We start from the raw sequence: 21,740 nt of genomic DNA, 5'->3' as shown, positions 1-21,740 counted from the left end.
CTTCTCACCCCACTCGCTCTCCCTGGGTGACCTCATTCATTTCCGTGGCTCGGCCTCAACAACCCCAATACTTAAAACTGCCGAACTCCTAGCTCCATTCTGGGCCACATCTGAGCTTTAGGCTTTTGAAACATGGTGGAGACATGTTGATCACCTTAATAGGGGGTGTCATTATTCTTCCTGAAAACCACTGTTTGGGTTGGAGAATACCTTGTTAAGCCTTCTTGGGGGCAGGTGAGAGCATGGATGTCAGCAAGCACTACAATGTCAATTGTGGTGGCTGGAAGGTGATGATGTGGTAGGGGAAGCTGCTGGCCCAGGGCCAAGGACAGGAATTTGTGATTTGGACTGGTGAAGGTTAGCAGGGGTGGGGAACCTTTTTTCTGCCAGGAGCCACTTGGGTATTTATAACATCATTCCCAGGCCATACAAAATTATTGACTTAAAAATTAGCCTGCTATATTTGGTCAGACACTTAATTAACTCACCCCTAATGCCTTGGCAGGACCAGACCAAATGATTTCGTGGGCCTCATATGGCCCGTGAGCTGGATGTTCCCCACCCCTGGTTTAGAGGAAAGAAGTGAAGAGTTCGGGGGTGGGGGAGGGTGAACATGTGGAAGAAGAGAGAGAACATAGTAAGGTAGGAGATTGGATGCTGTAATAAGGAAAGACCAAAGGGAGAGTGGCACCCCTCCCCTGCTGGCACAGGGATCCCCAACACTTTGAAAATGGGGGATTTCTTATATAAAGGAGTGTAGCATGCAATAGTTAATAGGGAACGTAAAAGGCTTACACCATTTTACCTGAAATCTGGCTACACATGACTGTGTGACCCTGGGCAAGTTACCTAACTTCTTTGAGCCTTGGTTTCATTATCTGTAAGATGGGAACAGAGTAGTTGTTAGGATTAAATAAGCACTAAGTACAGTGCTGGCATGTGCTGGGCCTTGGAACCACACATCTTTCCAAGGTACAAGTTGTGGGATTTAAATCTGGACGCTACAGGTAGTCATGCTTCCCACTATGTGCATGGAGTCAGGATGTAATGTGAGAGAATAAGGAACGCAGAAGCAATGATGGCAAGATGGGAAGGGAAGACAGCCAGTCGAGGGGTTATCAAGTAGAATGCACTGTGGTCGCCGGGGGCTTGTCCCACTGGGGACCTCTGGGAGCCAGTGAACAAAGGAAGCTGAAGTTCAGAGTATGTAGGGACTTACTCAAGGTCATGGAGTCAACCAGGATGGTAGAGGCAGGCTGCAAACCCAAGAATGCCTGATCTCAGAGTTCTTCATCCAAGGTAGCTTCATGGAGATAGGACCAAGGCCAGGGCTGATAGCTCAGGACTGGATTTCTGGAAGCTGAATCCTTGCTCTCCAGCACTGGCTCAGCCAACTGTGGCAAAGAGTTTGCTTCCTTCATCCTCTCTCCCGTTCTCTCTGCTCTCCTGGAGAGTATTTCCCTGAGGCTCCTGTTACTAGTTTGCAGAGCAAAGGCACGTGCAGGCAGGTCAGGGGTTGGAGCGAGCTCAGCACTTCTGGTATTGTTTTTAATTCAATATTTTGTCCCTGTGCTCCAGCCTCCTTTATTGGATGAGAATACTGTTATTGGATCCTGCCCTGCAGGAGAAAACGCAAGCTTCCCTGGATGAAGGCAGCTATGTTGTTCTAGAATCTGATGAGTCAAGGCAGGGCAAGAAGACAGCAGAGAGTTTTAGAAAATCTGGTGGTTACAAGCTGTTCTGTGACATGCACAAAAACATTAACATATGTAATCTTGACCTTTCCCCTTGCCCTCCGTTCCAGGGAGGACAAAGCCCAGGAGGCAGCCTGCACATCGCCCTCCTCCTTTTCCTCCACATCCGCTGTACAGCTTGGCTCTGATGATTTTTACCTCCACTTTCTCCGAGCCCAGCATCCTTCAGTTCAAGCCCCAGCATCTTCTGCCTCGACAACTGGTCTCCCCTCCCTTCCCCTGCTGCCTGCAAATCCATTATCCTTATGATATACTATCTTATTTGGGATCTCCTAAAAGCCTGAGGTGAGGATTCAGAAGTACAGAGTTTATTCGGAGAGTGATCCCAGGAAACACAGGCAGGGGAGTGGGAAAGAAAGTCAGGGAAGGGAAGGGAGTCAGTCAAGGGGTTTCAGACTGTTTGCACTGTGGGCACCTGGGACTTGATCCCACTGGGGACCTCTGGGAGCCAGTGAACAACACGTGGGTCAGAGTTACCTCACCTGAGCAGTGAGGGCGCTGGGTGTTTATCTACTAAGTTCTATAAGGCTGAGGGCTGTTCTGGAGCGGGGGGGATGGAAGGCGAGGAAAGGTTGTTAAACCTCTGGTGCCTCTGCCTGCTCCACAGGCAAGCAAAGCCTGTTTCTGTGGTCTGAGAAAGTCCTCGGGTAAAGAAACAGTTGCTAGCATTTGCAACTGCCCACTGTACACTAAAATGTCAGGGCAAGGCCATATGGGTGGGAAGCAGTGGTAGCACATTGCATTTCTTGACTTAAAGCCCCCTGATGGCTTCCCTTTGCTCTTTGGAGTAAGGACCCGAATTCTGTTCTTCATTCTATAAGGTCTCAGTGGGCTGCCCACCCTCACTGCCTCACCTTAGCCCACTTGCTCCCTCACTTCCTGGGGACCAGCCATCTCGGCCTTCTCTCTGTTCCTCTGATGGGCTTTCTCTCACTACAGGACCTTTGTATGTGCTGACCCTGCTGCCTGGTTCTTCCATGTCACCTACACAATTCCTATACATCCTTCAGATCTCTAGGCAGCCCAACACCATCCCCCAGGCTGGGTTTTCAAAGCCCTGGGGGATAGTGAAGCCACAGAGAGAAAGGAACCCAGATGCCTGAGTCAGTGTGTGGGAGGAAGGCCACATGCCAAACCATCCACATTGGACTATTTTACAAGCAAGAAAGAAACATCCATTTTGTTGTGTGTGTGTGTGTGTTTTTTACAGCAGTTAGATTATTTTGATTAATATACTATTTTCACACACATTTTACAAGTAACAGAAAAGAGGCTCAGAGAGAGTTGAAGTGACTTGCCCAGGGTTGCACAGCCAGATGTGGCAGAGCCGGGATTCTGACTTCAGAACATATACAAAATGTAACTGATGCTGCTTTCCACTTAGTAGGTCTTTAATAAATATTTGTTGAATGAGTACAGTGAGTAGTCTTGATTCCGTAGCCTTTATGTTAAGAACCTAGGGAAAAAGTGGTTCAAAAATAAATCACAGGGTGACAAAAAAATAAAATCAAAATGCATGAGTCTCCTCCACTATATTGTAAGTTTCTGGAAGACATACGCTTTACTGTACTCATTTTAAAATCTTTTACAGCATCAAGTACAGTGCTTGGTATGTTATAGGGGCTCAAACATGGTTGTTCAATTGAATCGTGACAGACAGCACAAACTGGGTGTTCCCCAACTTTTTCAGATGGCGGAGAAATAGTTTGAAATCACTGTCTTTCTTGCAGTAAAACAGTGACAAATTAATTTTCAAATGGGTAAATATATAATTTTGTGCTAAAAGCAAATACCATCTTGTAGTAGGCTCCGCTAAAAAGTGAAAGCAGGTGCTAAAGTTGGGGAAAATAACTGGAAAATAATTACAAATGAAGGTAAGTAATTGCACTTGGGGCTCCACTCCCAAGATAGATCCAGTGAATCTCGCTTCCCAAGGGTTCTATGAACCCTTCCCTCCATGAATTGGCCCACAACTACCAGGCCCCTACAACTGGATTTTAGAACAGCTGGGCCCAGTTCACGAAAGAGTTCCACAGGATCACAATTTGAAACCAGTAGATGAGGTAGTTGGAGCAGAAGGGACCAATAATTAATGGACAAGTTCCTGTTTTTATATTTGCCAGTTAGTGGCTTAAAACCAACTAGTGGCCTCCTCAGAGCAAGCCACCAGGACTGTGCAGGCATTTTTGTATTAGCTTCATTCCTATCTCTGTTTTATTCCCTTCTCCGCGTTTTTCTTTTCCTTACACCTTCTTTTAATTTATGCTACCTTGCTATGTTTTATGTATGATGTAAGCCACCTCAAATCCTTTCTGGAATAATGTGGAGGTATAAATAAAAACATACAACATAAATATAAACTGTAACAAGCTCTGTAAAACCTATTTCTAAAATACCAACAGTGGTTGTTTATCATGGAGAGAAATAGGATGATTAGAGATGTGTTGGGGAGGGGGGCAGTGTGCATCCAAAGGGGACAGATCTATGTAATTTTACAAAGCCCAAGGTGTGGCATTATAAATAACTTTAGTAAACAGCATGGAGATAAAAATTAGTTTTATTTTATTAGCTCTATAGATATTTATACAGCTTTTTTCAGGATGGAAGTTGAGGAAATACAAATAAACAGAAAGAAGAAAATTAAAGCCACTCAAGGCCCACTGCTCAGAGACCACCATCACTAACATACAGTTTCAGAACCTCTGCATCTTCTTCATGTAAGATTCAGAGAGGGGGCCCCAGTTTAGAATCTGATGGGTGGGGTGATGGGGGTGATGAGGAGGAGGAAGGAAAGGAAGAGGAAGAAGGAAAGGAGAAGAGGAAGTGAGCAATGGTGGGGGCAGAATTTTTGTATGTGGCCACCTGAGGATAGGTGGGGAATTGGGAGGACATGACAGTGTCTACAGTCTGATCTACATAGGGTGTGAATACCAGCAAGGGAGATTCATGGGGTCTATCTTTGAGCCTCCAACTCCCTCAGATCAGTGGCTCTCTGATCATCCCTGGTCTGACTCAGGAATAAAGTCTGACTCTAGGGAGCAACGCTGTGGATGTGAGAGGTGAATGCAGGGTATAAGCAGAACCACTTTGGGGTCCAGGTGATAGTGCCACTCAGCACTGAGGAGAGATGCCTATATCCCATGACTCTGCAAGACACAGTCTGGCTCTAATGCTGTGAGGACCCAAGCAGGAGGCCATGGGACCTCCAGGGTCCTTTCAGCTTCTGGAGTGCCCGATTGCAATGCCTGGGCCATGGCGGCAGTGGTGAGGGTGAGGCTCCCCTTCAGGTGACTTGGGGGCAGTAGGTCCCAAGGAAGAGACCAGAACAGAGGATCCCTTGAGAGGACCAGCCAGGTATATGCACCCATGGTCATATGCACACCCAGAAAGCACTCAGTTGTTTGAGAGCTGGGGCTTACACCGGTGCAGGTGGAAGCTCTGAGTCAGAGATTATTAATGTCATTGTGACATCACTTATTGCTCTGATGTCAGGCTTGGAAAAATTTAGGTCTTTTAAATATATACATAGACACTTATAGATTTTTTTTAAGCAAAAATTTGAGATTGCACTTGGAGTAGAGAATTTTCTGAAACTTCTAAAGAGGTTGATATAGACCAGGCTTTCTTAGAGTGTGTTTCTCATACTCTGCTTCCATGGGATATTACTAGGCATTACATGAAAAATGGCTTCTGTGGTCAAATGGACTTGGAAAACATTGAGAAAAACAAAATTAAACAGGTTTCCCCCTACAGGACTGCTTACAGCGTTTAATATACTGATGTGCACTGTGATCCTCTATGAGAAAGTGTAAATTTAGCAGCTGCTCCTGCAGCAGATTTTGGGTGTGGGACCATTCTCTGTCTTCACTGATATCTGCCGGGAATGGTTCAGGGAGTCTAATGGGTATTAATTAAATGCTCAATTTATCAATAGGTCACAGTAGCTACTAAGGATGGGAATGTCACTCTTTGGTACCTAACCTGCTTCAAATTTGTATTTCTATTTCTGCATAACAAATTACCTAAAAACATAGAAGGTTAAAATACCAAAGCATTTCTTATCTCACCGTTTCTATGGATTCGGAAGTTGGATGGGTGATTCTGGCTCCTCGTGTCTCATGAGGTTGCAGTCAAGTTATAAGCTGGGGTTGCAGTCATCTGAAAGCTTGCCTGGGATTGGAGGCTCCACTCCCAAGATAGATCCAGTGAATCTCGCTTCCCAATGTTAATGAATAGGTTTGTTCTGTTCAACCTGTAGCATCTTGCAAAAATGATGGGACAGTGACCTCTGAGACTAGGCCACAAAACACTTGTGGCTTCTACTCGGATCTCTCTTAGATCATCTGCTCTAGGGGAAGCCAGCTACCATATTATGAGAACACTCAGGCAGCCAGATAGAGAGATCTGCATGGCCAGGAATTGTGGTCTCTGGCAAAGAGGCAGCATATAACCTAATCCAATGATAGTATCACACACACCCCTCCCCCAAACCCCTGAAATAATTTCGACCTGCAGGCATGTTAATGAGCTACCTTGGAAGTGATTGACATCTTATTACAATCAAGAGAGACCCTGACCCAGAATTATCCTGCTAAGCAGTTTCCAAATTCTCAGTCCACAGAAACTATATGAGATAATAAATGTTCATTGTTATTTTAAGCTGCTATGTCTTGGAGTAACTTGTTACAGAGCAATAACAAATTACTAATACACATCCTTAGTGCTAAGCTACTTCAGCTCACTGTTGACTTCCCAAGCTGAAAGTGGTCTTGACCATTGTCTTTTCACTGACCCCCAATTAGTGGTTGCATAAATAGTTCTCTCCAGTCCTTACTATGAAAGCATCTTTGGATGGTCCGACTCATGAAGATCATTGGTGTGGGGCATTGATTAGGGGAGCTCCTCAGAATTAGGGGTTTATGAAAATCATTACATTCTTATGAATGAGCCATTGTGAGCCAGTTTTCATGACTTTTCTAGCTCCACACATTTGATCACAGAATCCTTTCATTGTGCAATGGACACAGTTGGTCCCTACCCGGATCCTCTTTTCCTTCTCCCTTCCTCCTAAGAGAAAGCCTCAGGGTAAGATGATGCCTCTTACTCTTCTTGATGTTGTGCCTGGAACGGTGGCTACCATCTTGTTGCAGGAGAATAATAACATGAGCTCCAATGTCTCCATCATCCAGCTTCAACAATTGCTACCCATACCCACACCTGTCCCCACCTTGGGTTATTTTGAAGCAAATTCCAATCATCCTATTATTTCCTACATAGATTTCCGTATGTATCTTTTAAAGATTAGGACTTAAAAAAACCTAATCCAATTATATTATCACTCCCTCTCAACCCCCCCTAAATAATTCATTTTCATTGCATATCTACAACTGTTGAGTTCTTATTTGCCTTACAGTGCATTTAAAAACATAAATTCTCCTCATACTTCATTAAGACTAGTGCCTGCTGGGAGAAATAATTACTCTTTAGCATTCAATAATCATCTGTGCCTGGATCATAAGTGTTAGTACTGTTTGAAAGGTTAACTGAGCCCAAATCCCTCCTGTGAAATGCATAGTCAGATGGGCTTGGATTAGAGTATTTTTCAGTTACTAACTCCATGACTGTGGGCAGTAACTAAACTCTCTACATTTCAGTTTTCAAAACTATTTAAAAATATTAGATTAGAGAGGATCCAGGAACCTGGATTTTGGAAATGTGAGGCAGAGGGAATAGGGACTTCTCCTGAACCCCAGAAATTGCATTCTGCTCCCCAGAAAACATATTTCTTTCCACTGCCCACCCTGTCACCCTTCCCCATTCATTCAGAGCCTAAATATGGGAGTCGAGAAGTCTTCAGCACTGTCATATGTTTCCAATCAGCTCATGATTGTAGGGTAGGAGCTCAATATTGGTGATAAATATACTTTATGAGTGTTTTTTGTGTGTATTTTTTAAAAGACTGTTCCAATAAGTAATTTACTGGGGCATTGAAAGATGGAGGAAGAGACTCTGATTACATCTTGAAGCACCAAAATCTTGAAGTTTAAGGAACCTAGGCAGCTCACAGCTATTTAAAAACATTCTGGAAGGGATAATTCTTCCACACTACATTTTTTTTAAAAGGTTACAGCTCAGCGGCTGATCTCTTGGGTGGTGCCCTTCTCCCATCTCTCTCCTGGATGCCATTCTAAAATTAGCATCATCATCACAGGATTTTGGACTGCTTGGTGCATAGCACATAGCTCTTCTCAGTCTACCCCTCCCACTTGTTAGTTTTTTATTTTGAGGTATAATTGACATAACATTATATTAGCTTCAGGTAGACAACATGATGTTTTATATTTGTATATATTGCAAAATGATCACCACAATAAGTTGAGTTAATATTCATCACCATACATAGTTAAAAATATTTTTTCTTGTGATGAGAATTTTCAAGATACACTCTCTTAGCTGCTTTCAAATAGTCAATGCAATGTTACTAACTATAGTCACCATGTTATACGTTATATCCCCATGATTTATTCATTTTATAACTAAAATTTGTACCTTTTTTACCTCCTTCATCCATTTTGCCCACCTCCCATTCCTGTCTCAGGCAACCACCAATCTGTTCTCTATATGCATGAGCCTGTTTTTTTATTGTTAGTTTATTTTGTTTAGATTCCACATGTAAGTGAGATCATACGGCATTTATCTTTTTCTGTCTGACTTATTTCACTTAGCATATACATAGCTCTTCTAAACTTCTACTTCCTCATCTTTAAAATTGGAATAGCACAGCCCAGCCAGTGGTTGAGCATCAAACTATGAACCAGGAGGTCAGGGTTCGATTCCCCATTGGGGTGGGGGCACATGCCCAGGTTGGAGGCTCGATCTCCAGTGGGGGTGTGCAGGAGGCAGCCAATCAATGAATGATTTTCTCTCATCATTGATGTTTCTATCTCTCCCTCTCCCTCTCTGAAATCAATAAAAATATATTTCAAAAAATAAATCATCAGAGCCTAGAATTGTGTCTGGCATTGAGTAGGCAATTGGTAAATAATTGTTGAATACCTCACAGATGAAGAAACTGCAATTTAGAGAGAAAGTAACTTTCCCAAGGGCACTCAGGTAGATGTGTTGGGACTTTGACTAGAACCACTGGAAAAAAAAAAATCTGATTTGTAGCATTTCCACTATGGCTGATTTCAAGCAACTACACTGATGTAAATCTACTTGCAAATTTCCTGAAAATTTAACTATAGGCTCTTGCAAGCCTGTTTTGCAAGTAGGAGGAGAAAAGACACTGAAATAACTCAGTTCAAAGCAGAGTGCATAGGTGATTCTTAACCTAATCACAAAACTCCTCTGTTTAAAACGTTTTAGTATCATCCCAATGTTCTCAGCATGAAATTCAGTTTCCTTATCATGACCCACAAGGCTCATTGAGAAAACTCCCTACTCTGTCAGGCACTGTATGAGGCTTTTTGTAATAGGGTTTAATGGTGAACGTGACATATATAACTCCTGCTCTCATGGACTCTGAGTCCAGTAAATGAGGCTGTCAATTAACAAATAATCAACCATTAAGTACAAATTACAAAAGCAGACATGTGCAGTAGAGGAGGTGCTAAGAAAGAAAATAATGAGGAGGGGTTGCTTACTCAGACTGAAGGTGAGTTGAGCTACTCTAAGAAAGTGACATTTGAGACCTGAAGAATGAGAAAGAATTGGATGAGGAGTGGGGCTAGTGGCCTGACAGAAAAGGAGAGGATTTGGCACTTTGAGGAATAAAAATAATTTTTGTGTAATTGGAGACAGTAAAGATTGGCTGGGGAGGATGGTTATAAATATTTCTATGGTCTGAATATTTGTGTCCTCTCAAAATTCATAAGTTGAATTTCTAGTTTTCAAGGTGATGGTATTAGGAAGTGGGGCCTTGGGAGGTGATTAGGTCATAAGGTGGAGCCCTTATGAATAGGATTAGGGCTTTTATAAGAGGCAGGCGAAAGCTCCCTTACCTCCTTCTGCCATGGGAGGACACAGTTCCAAGGTACATTTGGGAACTACAAATCATTCGACAACGAATCTGCCAGCGCCTTGATCTTGAACTTCCTATCCTCCAAAACTGTGAGAAATAAATTTGTTGTTTATAAGCCACTCAGTGTATGATCCCCGCCACCCCCCCCCCCCCCACCGCCCCCAATAGCCTGAAAGACTAAGACAAATATAAACGGGAAGGACAGATGGCTAGTGGCTAAGGGGAGTAAGGGATAGGCTTAACACCCCTTGAAAATAGAGACTAATTCAAGTCACAGGAGCTCAGATGCTCTCTTTGAGTTATTCTTTCCCAATGATGGGCAACTTTCTTCTATAGAAAACCTTTTCATGTTTCTTGGGTTTAAACAAGATCATCCAGTTTCCACCAGATCTTGCATAAATGAATAAACAGAAGCCCAAAGAGGGAAATCTGATCACCAACAGTTTTTCAGCCAGTAATAGTTGCATGGCCTTGGGCAATATACTTTCTGAGCCAGCACTATTCAACAAAAACAATGGGAGCAAGCCACAAAAAGAGCCACCTATGTAGTTTACATTTTCTACCAAACACATTTAAAAGGATAAGGAAACATGTGACATTAAGTTTATAATTTTATTTGACTCAACATATCACTTCAATATGTAATCAATAGAAGTCTTAAAAATCCAGTGTGCATTTTATTTACCTTATGGCACATTTCAATTCAATCTAGCCATATTTCAAGTTCTCTTCTAAAAAAATTTTTTTTCCTAAATATATTTTTATTGATTTCAGAGAGGAAGAGATAGAAACATTAATGATGAGAGAAAACCATTGATCTGCTTGCCTCCTGCATGTCCCATACTGGGGATTGAGCCCGCAAACCGGGCATGTGCCCTTGACCGGGAATCAAACCCGAGACCCTTCAGTACCCAGGCTGACGCTCTATCCACTGAGCAAACCGTCAAGTTCTCATTAGCCACGTGTGGTTGGTAGGTATAGTACTGGACAGTGCAGTTCTATAGTTTAGCTTCCTTGTCTGTGAAATGAGGATAAAATTGCCTAGGTCACTGGAAGGAACAAGAGAGATCTGTTCCTGGGAAACCCCTGCATCCCGCCCTGCCCTTAGGAAGTGCGCAATAAATCTTATTTCCTAAGGTCTTGTCTCTCACGGCACCGCCCTCCTTCAAGTCTCCGCCCCTTTCCCCGCCCCCTTCAGGCTCAGGGCGGAAGCAGCGCTGACACAAATGCAGCGTGCTTTACGGCAGCGCCGCCTTTAACCGCAGTGTGGCTGGCTCGTGCGTCGCGCACCCTTTACCTCATTGGCTCTGCGTCCCCGCTCACGGCGCTTTTCGGCAGTGTGGCTGCAGAGCAGCTGAAGGGGTCCACGGCTAGGTTGTGAGTGGAGGCAAGGAGCCAGAGTTACCGGTGTTAGCTGCGCCTGGGAGCATGGACGTGGGCGAACTTCTCAGCTACCAGGTAGGAGGGACGGGAGAGCTGGGGCGCCGTACCCTTATCCGAATGTGTGTGGCAGGTCGCAGGACCAGAGTCCCTTCATCTCACCTTTCCTCACCCCAAGTCCCGGGCCCGGGTCCCCTCACTTTTCATGCCACCGAGGTCCGAGCCTCTTATTTCACTTCACTCCCTCTCGAGACCCTCCTGTGCTCTTTCCATTTATTCCTTTCCAAGGTTCGAGCCCCTTTTCAACTCGTCTGGGCTCCTCCTCACCCTACCCTTGGGCCCGGTCCCCTTCAACTCTTCTTCAAAACCACCCCCTTCACTCTCTTCTTCCCCAGTCACTGTGTTTGTGGTGGTCCTTGCATTTGAGACCCAGCTTCTCCACTGGCTGGCTACGGGGCTTTTGGACAAGTTCTTTCATCCTCTTTGAGCCTCAGGGTTTGTATGTATAAAATGGAGAGAGTAATAACTTGTTTGAGCACTATGTCAACTAATGGGTGTGAAAGTTGATTTTAAGGTGTAGAAAGCTGTATCCATATTAACTGCAGATGTTGGGAAATGTTTGGAATTCTAGCATGGGCTGGACCCCTAGAATTTTCCTGTCCCCCTGGCTCAGGGTACTTGTGGGGAACCGGTGGCCCAGAGAGAGGACGGAAAGGACTTATCCAGAGTCACTCAACAAGTAAGACCTGGGATTAGAGCTGAGATCTCCTGGCTCCCAGCTTAACATTTTCCTCCGTCTTTTGGCTTTCTAAAGAGGCTCCTTGTGAGAGGCAGTAGAGCTGTTCTGTTCAGTATTGTAGCCACGAGCCACATATGGCTCTTGAATACTTGAAATGGGATCAGTGTGAATTGAGAAGTACTGTAAGTGTAAAATCACACCGGGTTTTGGAGATTCAGTATGAAAGGAGTAAAAGTTTTGTATTGACTACATCATCACATTAATCTTATTAATGACATTGATTATAGATCATGCTGATTAAGAGATCATTATGGATAATGGATGAAATACAATATATTTAAAATAAATTTTACCTGTTTGTGTTTACTTTAAAAAAATTATTGATTTCAGAGAGAGGAAGGGAGAGGGAGAGAGAGACACATCAATGATGAGAGAGAATCATGGGATCGGCTCCCCCCTGCATGCCCCCTACTGGGGATTGAGTGCACAACCAAGACATGTGCCCTCCCCGGGAATGGAACCCTGACCTCCTGGTTCATGGATTGACGCTCAACCACTGAGTCCCACTAGCCGGGCTCTGTTTACTTTTATTTTTTTAAGTATACTTTTATTGACTTCAGAGAGGGAGAGGTATAGAGATAGAAACATCAGTGATGAGAAAGACCACTGACTGCCCCCTCCCCTGCCCCCCTGCATGCCTCACACTGGGGACTGAGCCCACAGCCCTGACCGGAACCAAACTGAGACCTCCTAGTTCACAGGTTGAGGCACAATCACTGAGCCACACCAGCCTGGCTCAGTTCACTTTTTAATGTAGCTACTCACCTTTTAATTTGGCTACTAAAATAACACATATAGCTAGCCTCATATTTGTACTGGACCAGCTGTGCAGTATAAAGAATAGGTAATTGAGAGTCATATGAGTCTCGAGCCCCATGTTGCCTGGAATCTGTTTTGCTCATAACAGATTCCAACTATTTTGTTCAAGGTAAACCTTGAACAAAATGCTTAACCTGTCTATGCTTTGGTTTCCTCATCTGTAAATGGGGGGAAGCAATGTTGATATCTACCACATAGGTCTCTTGTGAAGCTTAAACCAATGCTTGTCAAATGGGAAACATTCAATAAATGTTAGCAATTATATTCGTGCCACTACCTCAGCCACTATACAAAGAACTGACCTTAGAAACTAGACAGGACTTATAAAATAGGGAGAGGTAAAGCCAAAAGATTTCTCTTTTTAAGACAGTAATTGAAAGAAGGAAGGAAATAGGAGTGCTGTTGAATGAATATGTCTGTTTGGGTGGTAGAATGGCTAGACATTGACTCATGGAATATTAAAGCTAGAAGAGGTTCATTCATTTGCCCAACAAATAATTATTGAACCAAACAGACAAGGTTCTTGCTTTTGTGGAGCTTATAGTCTGGTGGGAAAGTAACAAAATAAGTGAGCAAATAAGAATTCAGATTGTGATAAGTGCTTTGAAGAGTATGCAGATAATACTAAAGAACTGTGCTGTTTAGTATGGTAGCCACTGGGCACATGTGACTGTCAACCGTTGAAATGTGGATAGTTCAAATTGAGATATGATATATGTGTAAATACACACTGTATTGCCAAGATTTAGTATGAAAAAAATGAATTAAAAATAATTTTTATATTGATTACATGTTGGAATGATAATACTTAGTATATATTGGCTTAAAGAAAATATATTATTAAAATTAATGTCACTTTAAAAACTTAATGTGACATTAGAAAATTTAAAGTTATATATTTGGCTTTTTGTGGATTTCAGAATATTTTTATTGGACAGTGCTGCTAAAGAAAGTAACCTCTGGGAGTGGGAGACAGGACCTATTATTTTATACTAGGGGCCCATTGCACAAATTCATGCACCTTGAAAGGAACCATGGGCCACAAGGCTGTGGTGGACACAGGGGTGGTTCTCCGCCCATTCTCCATGTCCCCACCTGGCCCCCCTGCCGCGGTTCCAGTCCCCTGTCTGCCGGCAGCCCCGCTTCCGCCGCCTGACAGCACTGGCCCTGCTCGCACCTGCTGACATTGCGGAGTGATTGGGGCCAGCGCCAGCAGCGGATGCGAGCAGCTGCTGCTGCCCCGATTGCCCCTCAGGAGCAGGGGGAGGTGGAGAAGCCCTCAGGGGCGATCAGGGCCCGCAGCCGCTGTTTGCACCCGCTGATGGTACAGAGCCATCAGAGCTGGCTCTGGGCACCGGCAGCAGGTGCGAGTGGTGGCTCTAGAGCCGGCCCCACTCCCACCCGCTGCTGGCGCCAGCAGCCAGTGCGAGCGCCCAGCGGGATCGTGGTGCGCGGGAGCAAAATATTTTCAGTAACCACCAGAAGCTCGCCCTGATGACAGCAACCGGTGCCCTGCCTTGGTCTGGCACCCCTGCTCACCTGCTCCACCATCCCGCTGCAGGCAACGCCTGCCATGACCCGCGCGCTCCCCCTGGTGGTCAGTGCATGTCATAGCGACTGGTTGTTTGGTTGTTCGGTTGTTCTGCCGTTCGGCCTATTTGCATATTAGGGTTTTATATATATAGATAATATGGTCCAGAAAGGACTTTCTGCGAAATGGACATTAAAGGACTGAAGGCTAAGAAGGAGCCAATCTTGTGGAAAGGGCAGAATGATCATGGCAGAGGGAACAGCAACTACGTAGGCTTTGAGGTAGAAGCTGGTGCAGCCAGTTAGAGGATCAAAAAGAGCTTCGATTGAGAGTGAGCAGGAGAATGGCAGGTAATGAGGCTGGAGTTGTAGGCAGATGATAGGAGGTGGTGGAAAATGTAGGCCTTTCTGTGGGCCATGATAAGGAGTTTGAATTTCATTTTGAGAGATGTTATAGATAATCTCATTCAAGCAACTTGTTTGCAGATGAAAAGTGAACACATTTTGGTAAAGGGACTTCCCTGAGGTTATGGGCCAAGATAGTGGCTGAGTTGAAAGCAGAATCCTGATCTCCTTATTTCTACCTCTGTTCATTCCCAACCTACACTATTCATGCATTTTCCTTTCTGAAAGATCAGTGTTCACTCCTGTTGCTAAAGGATAGTACTGTAGAATTTAATCTGTAACCATTCAAATGCACCATCCTTTTGTGGAAGTCATGAAGATCATCTACGAGTTAATGGATACAGAAACTCTTTGAAAACAGTAGCATTTTGTAGATATGAAAGATGCCTATTTACCTATATCATCTCTCTAAATTCTTTTAACAACCCATATGAGGAAGGTGCTATTTTTAATCCCTGTTGCATAGATGAGGTACGAAAAGTAACCTATCTTATTGCTGAAGTTCCTAAACACTTTGCTGTACTGTTTGTCTATTCTGTGCCAGATGCTGAGCTAAAGTGCTTTCCGATAAATTCTTACATTTAATTCTCAACATGCCTTTTGGCATACCTTTTGTTTTAATAGAAAAGGAAACTCAAGCTAGAGAGGTCAACTTACCTGAGCAAGGTTAAGAGCCAGTAAGGAGTAGAGGTGAAACTAAAACCTACTGAATACCCAAATCTAGTTTTCTATTTTGTTTTTAGCTTTAAAAACTTAAGAAAACTCGAGAGTATGGCCACACATATAGAAGAATGCGTAAATTTTAAGTGTCACTGATTATAGTTATCAACATTACCACTAAAGTTAATTTCTCAGGGACATGTGGGAACAAGATGTCTGATTTGAATATCCCCACTACCAGAGTTTGATTCAGTAAGTCTCCCATGGGACCTTAAAATTTGCATTTCTAACAAGATCCCGGGTGATGTGAACCTATTGATCCAGGGACCACATTTGAGATCCCCTGGTCTAGAACGATCTACATTAAAAAAAATATTTCTCCAGCTGAGACATTCTCCTCCCTTTTCATGGCCATTAGTTTGCAGGTTTTTTTTGTTTTGTTTTGTTTTGTTTTTTGAGCTTAAATTATACTTTTTCCCTGCCATCCAAGATATTGAGAGCAATCACTTAATCTTCCTGGGCCTCAGTTTCCTCACATGCCTAATGAGGGGATTAAGTAAGTCTCTCTGAGGTCCCTTCTAGCTTTAAAATTCTGTGATACTAATTATTTAGACCAAGAGCTTTAGAGATTTCAAGGTATAAAAAAGCTTGATGTAGTAGACTGAAACAGGGCTGAAAATCTGGAAGATTTAAGTTTTAATCCTACCTTTATCATTACTTATCTGAGTGATTCAGGACAAGTCACTTCCCATCTCTGTACATAATTTTTCAAAATCTCTTATAAAATCACCTATAAAACCAGGGGAATCAGCTATATAACTTCTGGCTCTTTCCTAAAATTTAGAGGCACAGGTAAGCAAAGAAAATATGTAATGTCAAAAAATGTTTATTAAAAGTATTTAACATTTTTAGTGTGCTCACTAAATTTAATTTTCCAGGCAACTTAGTGGGAAGATTCCTATTTTCTGCAGAGATTGGTTCTTCTAGTAATCGAGTTAGGCAGTAAGGGCCTCTCTGTATATGTCTTACTTCCTTGACATATGTTAACTATTCATTTGAGAAGACCGGAGAATTATAATGTGGACAGGAGGTGTTGGAAAAAGTCTTAAAGAGGAAACCAGCTATGTTCCCAATATGGAAATGTACTTTTTTGATGCCTTCAGGCTTAGACGTCTCATCAAGAAGTGTGCCCAGCAGTTCCTTGGCTGAGAAGTTTCTGCTGCACATATAAACTCCAGGGTGTTCTCATTAATACTAATTTCACAGATGTCTGGAAAAAGTTCTTACATCCAAAGTTTTGCAATAAGGACTTCCCATTTAGTACAGGTTGGCTCAGTGGGAATGACTTCCTTTGTGACACAAGAAATATTCTGTCTGAGGCAGATTGGGGTCAGAGACCCATGGTTTTGACAATATTGCAGATACCCACTACTCTTGTCACCTATCAGTGATATCATAGCATTTCCTTGGATTGCAGGTGCTTATAGGAATCTATAATCATGCTCCTTTCCCCTTATTATTTCTCCTTTTTGTAATAAAAATTCTTAATAACAATACACAAACAACACCAGTATTAAAATGAAGTATTTGAGAAAAGGAAACCTAATACCCTAATCTAATAAATATTTTTATATTCCCACAGTCCTTAGGTATTTTGCATGGCTATAACTATTGTGTATACACTATTTTGTGTTATATTTTATTTTATTTTTATACTTTTATTTGGGCCAAACTGATGACATATGCTGGGGAACCAAGATCTCAAATGCTCCTGTGTTATATTTTCAATTTAACATTGTCAGAAATATTTCCTGTGTTTATACATATAGTCTTTGTTAAAAAATATTTTAATTGATTTTAAGAGAGAGAGAGAGAGAGACAGAGAGAGAGAGAGAGAGAACCATCAATGTGAGAGTTAAACATTGATTGGCTGCCTCCTGCACATCCCCTACCAGGGATCAAGCCTGCAATCTGGGCATGTGCCCTGACTGGGAATGGAGTGGGTAACCTTTTGGTGCACAGAACTATGCCCAACCAACTGAACCACACTGGCCAGGACTCTACATAGTCTTTATGTTATTATTAACTAGAGGCCCAGTGCATGGATTCGTGCATTGGTGGGGTCCCTTGACCTGGCCTTCAGGGATCGGGCCAAAACTGGCAGTTTTACATCCCCCGAGGGGTCCCAGATTGCAAGAGGGTGCAGGCCAGGCCGAGGGACCCCACAGGTGCACGAATCTGTGCACTGGGCCTCTAGTATGCATATAAGATCTTTGGAATCTCTTCCCACCCTCCCCCTTGCCTCCTTCCCTCTGAGATTCATCAGTCTGTGCCATGTTTCCATGCCTGTGGGTTGAGCGACTGCCCCCTGGTGGTCACGCACATCATGGCTACCAGTTTAACGGTCACTTGGGCTTTTATATATATAGACTAGAGGCCCAGTGCACGAATTCGTGCCCAGGTGGGGTCCGGCCCGCCCAGCCCCAATCGGGGCGGATCAGGGCTGGGCCTGCCAGGGGGAGGGGCTGCAGAAGGTTGGCTGTCCGGCCCTGCCCCCTATTGGGTGGGGGGTGGTCAGGGTTGGGGCTGGCCAGGGGGTGGAGCCACAAGGGGTTGGCTGGCTGCTCCACCCTTAATCGGGGTAGGGGAGTCCAATCGGGGGCAGGGCCAGCTGGGGGGAGGGGCCGTGGGAGGCCCCTGATCAGGGTCAGGGGGCCAATCGGGCGTGGGGCCAGCCAGGGGGAGGGGCCATGGGCCAGTGGGGTGGTAGGGGTCCATCAGGGGTGGGGCCAGCCGAGGGTGAGGCTGCAGGAGGTTGGCCAGCAGGCCACACCCCTGATCGGCCAGTTCGCAGGCCACAGTCTGCATCATAGCAACCTGTCGTTCTGTCTTTCCAGTCGTTACGGCGTTCTGGTCCCTGGCTTTTTATATATGTACTAGAGGCCCAGTGCACGAAATTCGTGCATGGGGGGGGGGTCCCTCAGCCCAGCCTGCACCCTCTCCAATCTGGGACCCCTCGAGGGATGTCCGACTGCCCGTTTAGGCCCAATCCCTCTCACAATCCAGGACTGCTGGCTCCAAACTGCTCGCCTGCCTGCCTTCCTGATTGCCCCTAACCACTTCTGCCTGCCAGCCTGATCACCCCCTAACCACTCCACTGCCAGCCTGATTGATGCCTAACTGCTCCCCTGCCAGCCTGATTGCCCCTAAATGCCCTCCCCTGCAGGCCTGGTCACCCCTAACTGCCCTCCCCTGCAGGCCTGGTCCCCCCCAACTGCTCTCCCCTGCAGGCCTGGGTCCCCCACAACTGCCCTTTCCTGCAGGCCCGGTCGCCCCCAACTTTCCTCCTCTGCCGGCCTGGCCACCCCTAACTGCCCTCCCCTGCAGGCTTGATTGCCCCCACCTGCCCTCCCTTGCAGGCCTGGTCCCTCCCAACTGCCCTCCCCTGCTGGCCATCTTGTGGCGGCCATCTTGTGTGTTGGAGTGATGGTCAATTTACATATTACTCTTTTATTAGATAGGATGTTTGTGTTTTTTTTGGTGAGAGACTGACCATTTTCCCCTAAATTGAGTATGTAGGTGGTTTTCAGTTTTTTAGCCTTGGAGATAATATTGCAGTGAATTTCTTTAGTCATGTGGCATTTTCCCCTCCTATCTGTCCTTAGTAATTACTGTGTGCCATATTCTGTGCTAAGTATTACATTTACTAAAATTATTAAGACATTGTCTGGACCTTACAGAATTCATAATTTAAGGAGCAAGACAGACATTTTAACATCTAGCTGTGTGAATAAAGCACAATAGAAGGAATGATTGGATATGCCTGGAGAGGGGATGTATTGGTGAGAATGGATTTGATTTGTTCATTGAAGAAAAGGGAGATGACATTGGAATCTCAGTTTTGAATGAATAGGAATTCTGTGGGGTAATAAAGGGGTTGAGGAGAATCATTCTTGACTTGGATTAGTGAGAGCAAAAGCATGGGAGTGAAATGTTCAGAGCATTGAGTAAATGAGGGGAGTGGCAGGAGATGATGGGGTCACTTTAGATGTAATTATGTTAAGCAATACATAGTGCTCATATGGAATTAATCCTTTATCAGTTTATAGTGCTAAGAGCAGTGTGTGTTCTGGTTTTACTGCACTTGATATTACTGGTGGTCATAATTTAATTTTCCCCATTAATCTATTAGGTATATAAAGTTAGTTCAAATTTGCTTTAATAAGCATTTTTTCTTGTTTAGCAGTTGCATTTGTTATTATCTGCCTCTTTCTCTTAAAGTAGTGTAGTTTGTAATTGAGCTTTTCTCTCTCTCTCTTTTTTTTTTTTTGATGGTGTGCGTTTAAGAAACATTGGAGGGCTGAACACTTTGTGCTCAGATATATTTTTCATTCATTGGTCGCCTTATTTTACTTATAAAGCTGATATTATTTTATAGCATCATGAAATAGGCTTTTTGCATGACAGTTTAGTGCTTTTTGAAGTTACTTTTTGTTAGTTGTGAGACTATCAATAACAGATAAAAAAGCTATTCCCACTTCAGGGTGTTTTCTGTTTTATCTCCTGAGTGATTTTCTTCTTAGGTTCATTTCCTCCCTTTAACCTTTTTATCCTCTCTCTTATCCCTAGTGTATTCTTTTATACTCACAAAACACGTATGTATAGTTTCCTTGTACACTAGACAGTGAACTTAGAGGCAGAGACCAAACAGTGTCTTCCCCATAATTGATGCCTAATAATGGGTGTTTAATAATCGATTGAGTGAATAAGTAGTACATGCCTTCAAATATGCTCTGGTTATTTGCCCCTTTTGGAAAGCTTATTTGCTTGCTGACTTGTATCTTTGCTTTCATGGTAGACATCAAGGAAGTTTGATTCAAATCTTTTACTTCAGTTTCTGAATTGTACTCCTCTTCCTCATTATGTCTTGCTACTCTTGCTATAAAACCTACATTAAAAATTTTTTATTATTTTTGAACTAATTTTAAACTTCTAGGAAACGGTTTTCATATACTCCTCACTCAGCATCCCATAAAGTAACATATTTTATAACCATAGTACAATGATCAAAACCAGGAAATTAACATTTATATACCAGTAACGTACTAAACTACAGACTTAACTCAAATGTCACCAGTTTTTCCGCTAATGTTCTTTTTCTGTTCTGGGATCCTATCCAGGATCTCAGTTGCATTTAATTGTCATTTTCTTTGTCTTATATGACCTTGACATTTTTTGACTAGTCATTTATTTTGTAGAATGTCTAACACTTTCGTTCTTGATGGTTGTCAATGCCCTCTTTAAGGCCAAAGATTTTCTTGACTCATACATTCTTTTGTCTTCTGTCTTTCAGCACCTTTATGTAGACAACTCTTAGTTCACTGGCTCTGATTTGACTTTCATGTGTTTACTGAACATTCTGGCCAGATGTTCTGGTATCACATAATTCTCTGCATCTCTCCACCTACCCCACCACCTACCCACAATTTTGCATTTTAGTCAGGGCTGTTTCTCTTCAGTAGACTTGAAGAAGCCTTGGAGCTATTTCTCAAAGATGAAAGGGCTCAACGATTGAAAGGCAAGGTTATTTTCCTCATGGATCATGCAATCTCATAAGCAGAGGTCTAGTTCCTCTCTCAGGAATCAAGTTGTCAGGAGTTGAAAATGATTAAGTCACAGTTCTTGCTCTTGTGAGGCTTATAGACTAGTGGGAGCATCCCACAGATTTCAAAACTGATAAGCCAGCATGCAGTGTCAGTGCTGTTTACAGAGGTGTGAACAAGATGTGGTGGCACAGAGGCAGGAGCAGCTCTGCCACTGGGAAGTTGGAAAGGCTTTGCAGAGGAGTTGTTTCTTCAGTAGTCTTCTGTCCCTTCCTTTCTCTTTGAAGTGCCATCATCTTACTTTAGACTCGTGGGACTTGGTCAAATAAGTAGCTTTCTAGTTGGTCTTACTTTTTACCTTTGTGGATTTCATATTGGCATAGTGAATGTGGGTTTATCTTCTTCATAGACCAACAGAACACTCTTCTTTGATGGGACACTCTTCAGTCCTACCTATTTCAGCTTTCTTGGAGATAGGTCTTATTTTTTATTTTTTTTGGAGATAGGTCTTATTTAGATGCCTAATTTTGGAAGTGAACTTGAGGAAGAAAGACAGCCTTACCTTTCCTCAGTCTCTCACTAGGTGGTTATGTTTAAATTGGGGATTGGATTTATAAGGCTTACCCCAATAGAGTAGTTTTCATGTATAAAAATGACTACATTGGAGAATGTGGATGGTTCAAAATAACTTGAAGAAAATAATTTTTTCAGCATTGTTGGAGAAAATAATTCCAAGCACATGACGTTCTGAACGTGCCCATTAGGCA

At 43.4% G+C, this 21,740-nt stretch overlaps 1 protein-coding gene across 1 annotated transcript in view; it reads left to right on the top strand.

The window, feature by feature from the left end:
- Positions 1–11,028: 11,028 nt before the first annotated feature.
- Positions 11,029–21,740, top strand: part of CTNNBL1 (catenin beta like 1) — a 181,579-nt gene continuing 170,867 nt past the window's right edge. The window contains exon 1 of the mRNA XM_080683808.1: positions 11,029–11,235. Within this exon, the coding sequence (XP_080539934.1) occupies positions 11,206–11,235 (30 nt within the window). The 5' untranslated portion in view covers positions 11,029–11,205. The remainder of the gene's footprint in view (positions 11,236–21,740) is intronic.

Source organism: Plecotus auritus (genome assembly GCF_963455305.1).
Source record: "Plecotus auritus genome assembly, chromosome: 8".
In the NCBI taxonomy this organism is placed as follows: Eukaryota; Metazoa; Chordata; class Mammalia; order Chiroptera; family Vespertilionidae; genus Plecotus; species Plecotus auritus.
This window is presented reverse-complemented; position numbering and strand designations above follow the sequence as displayed.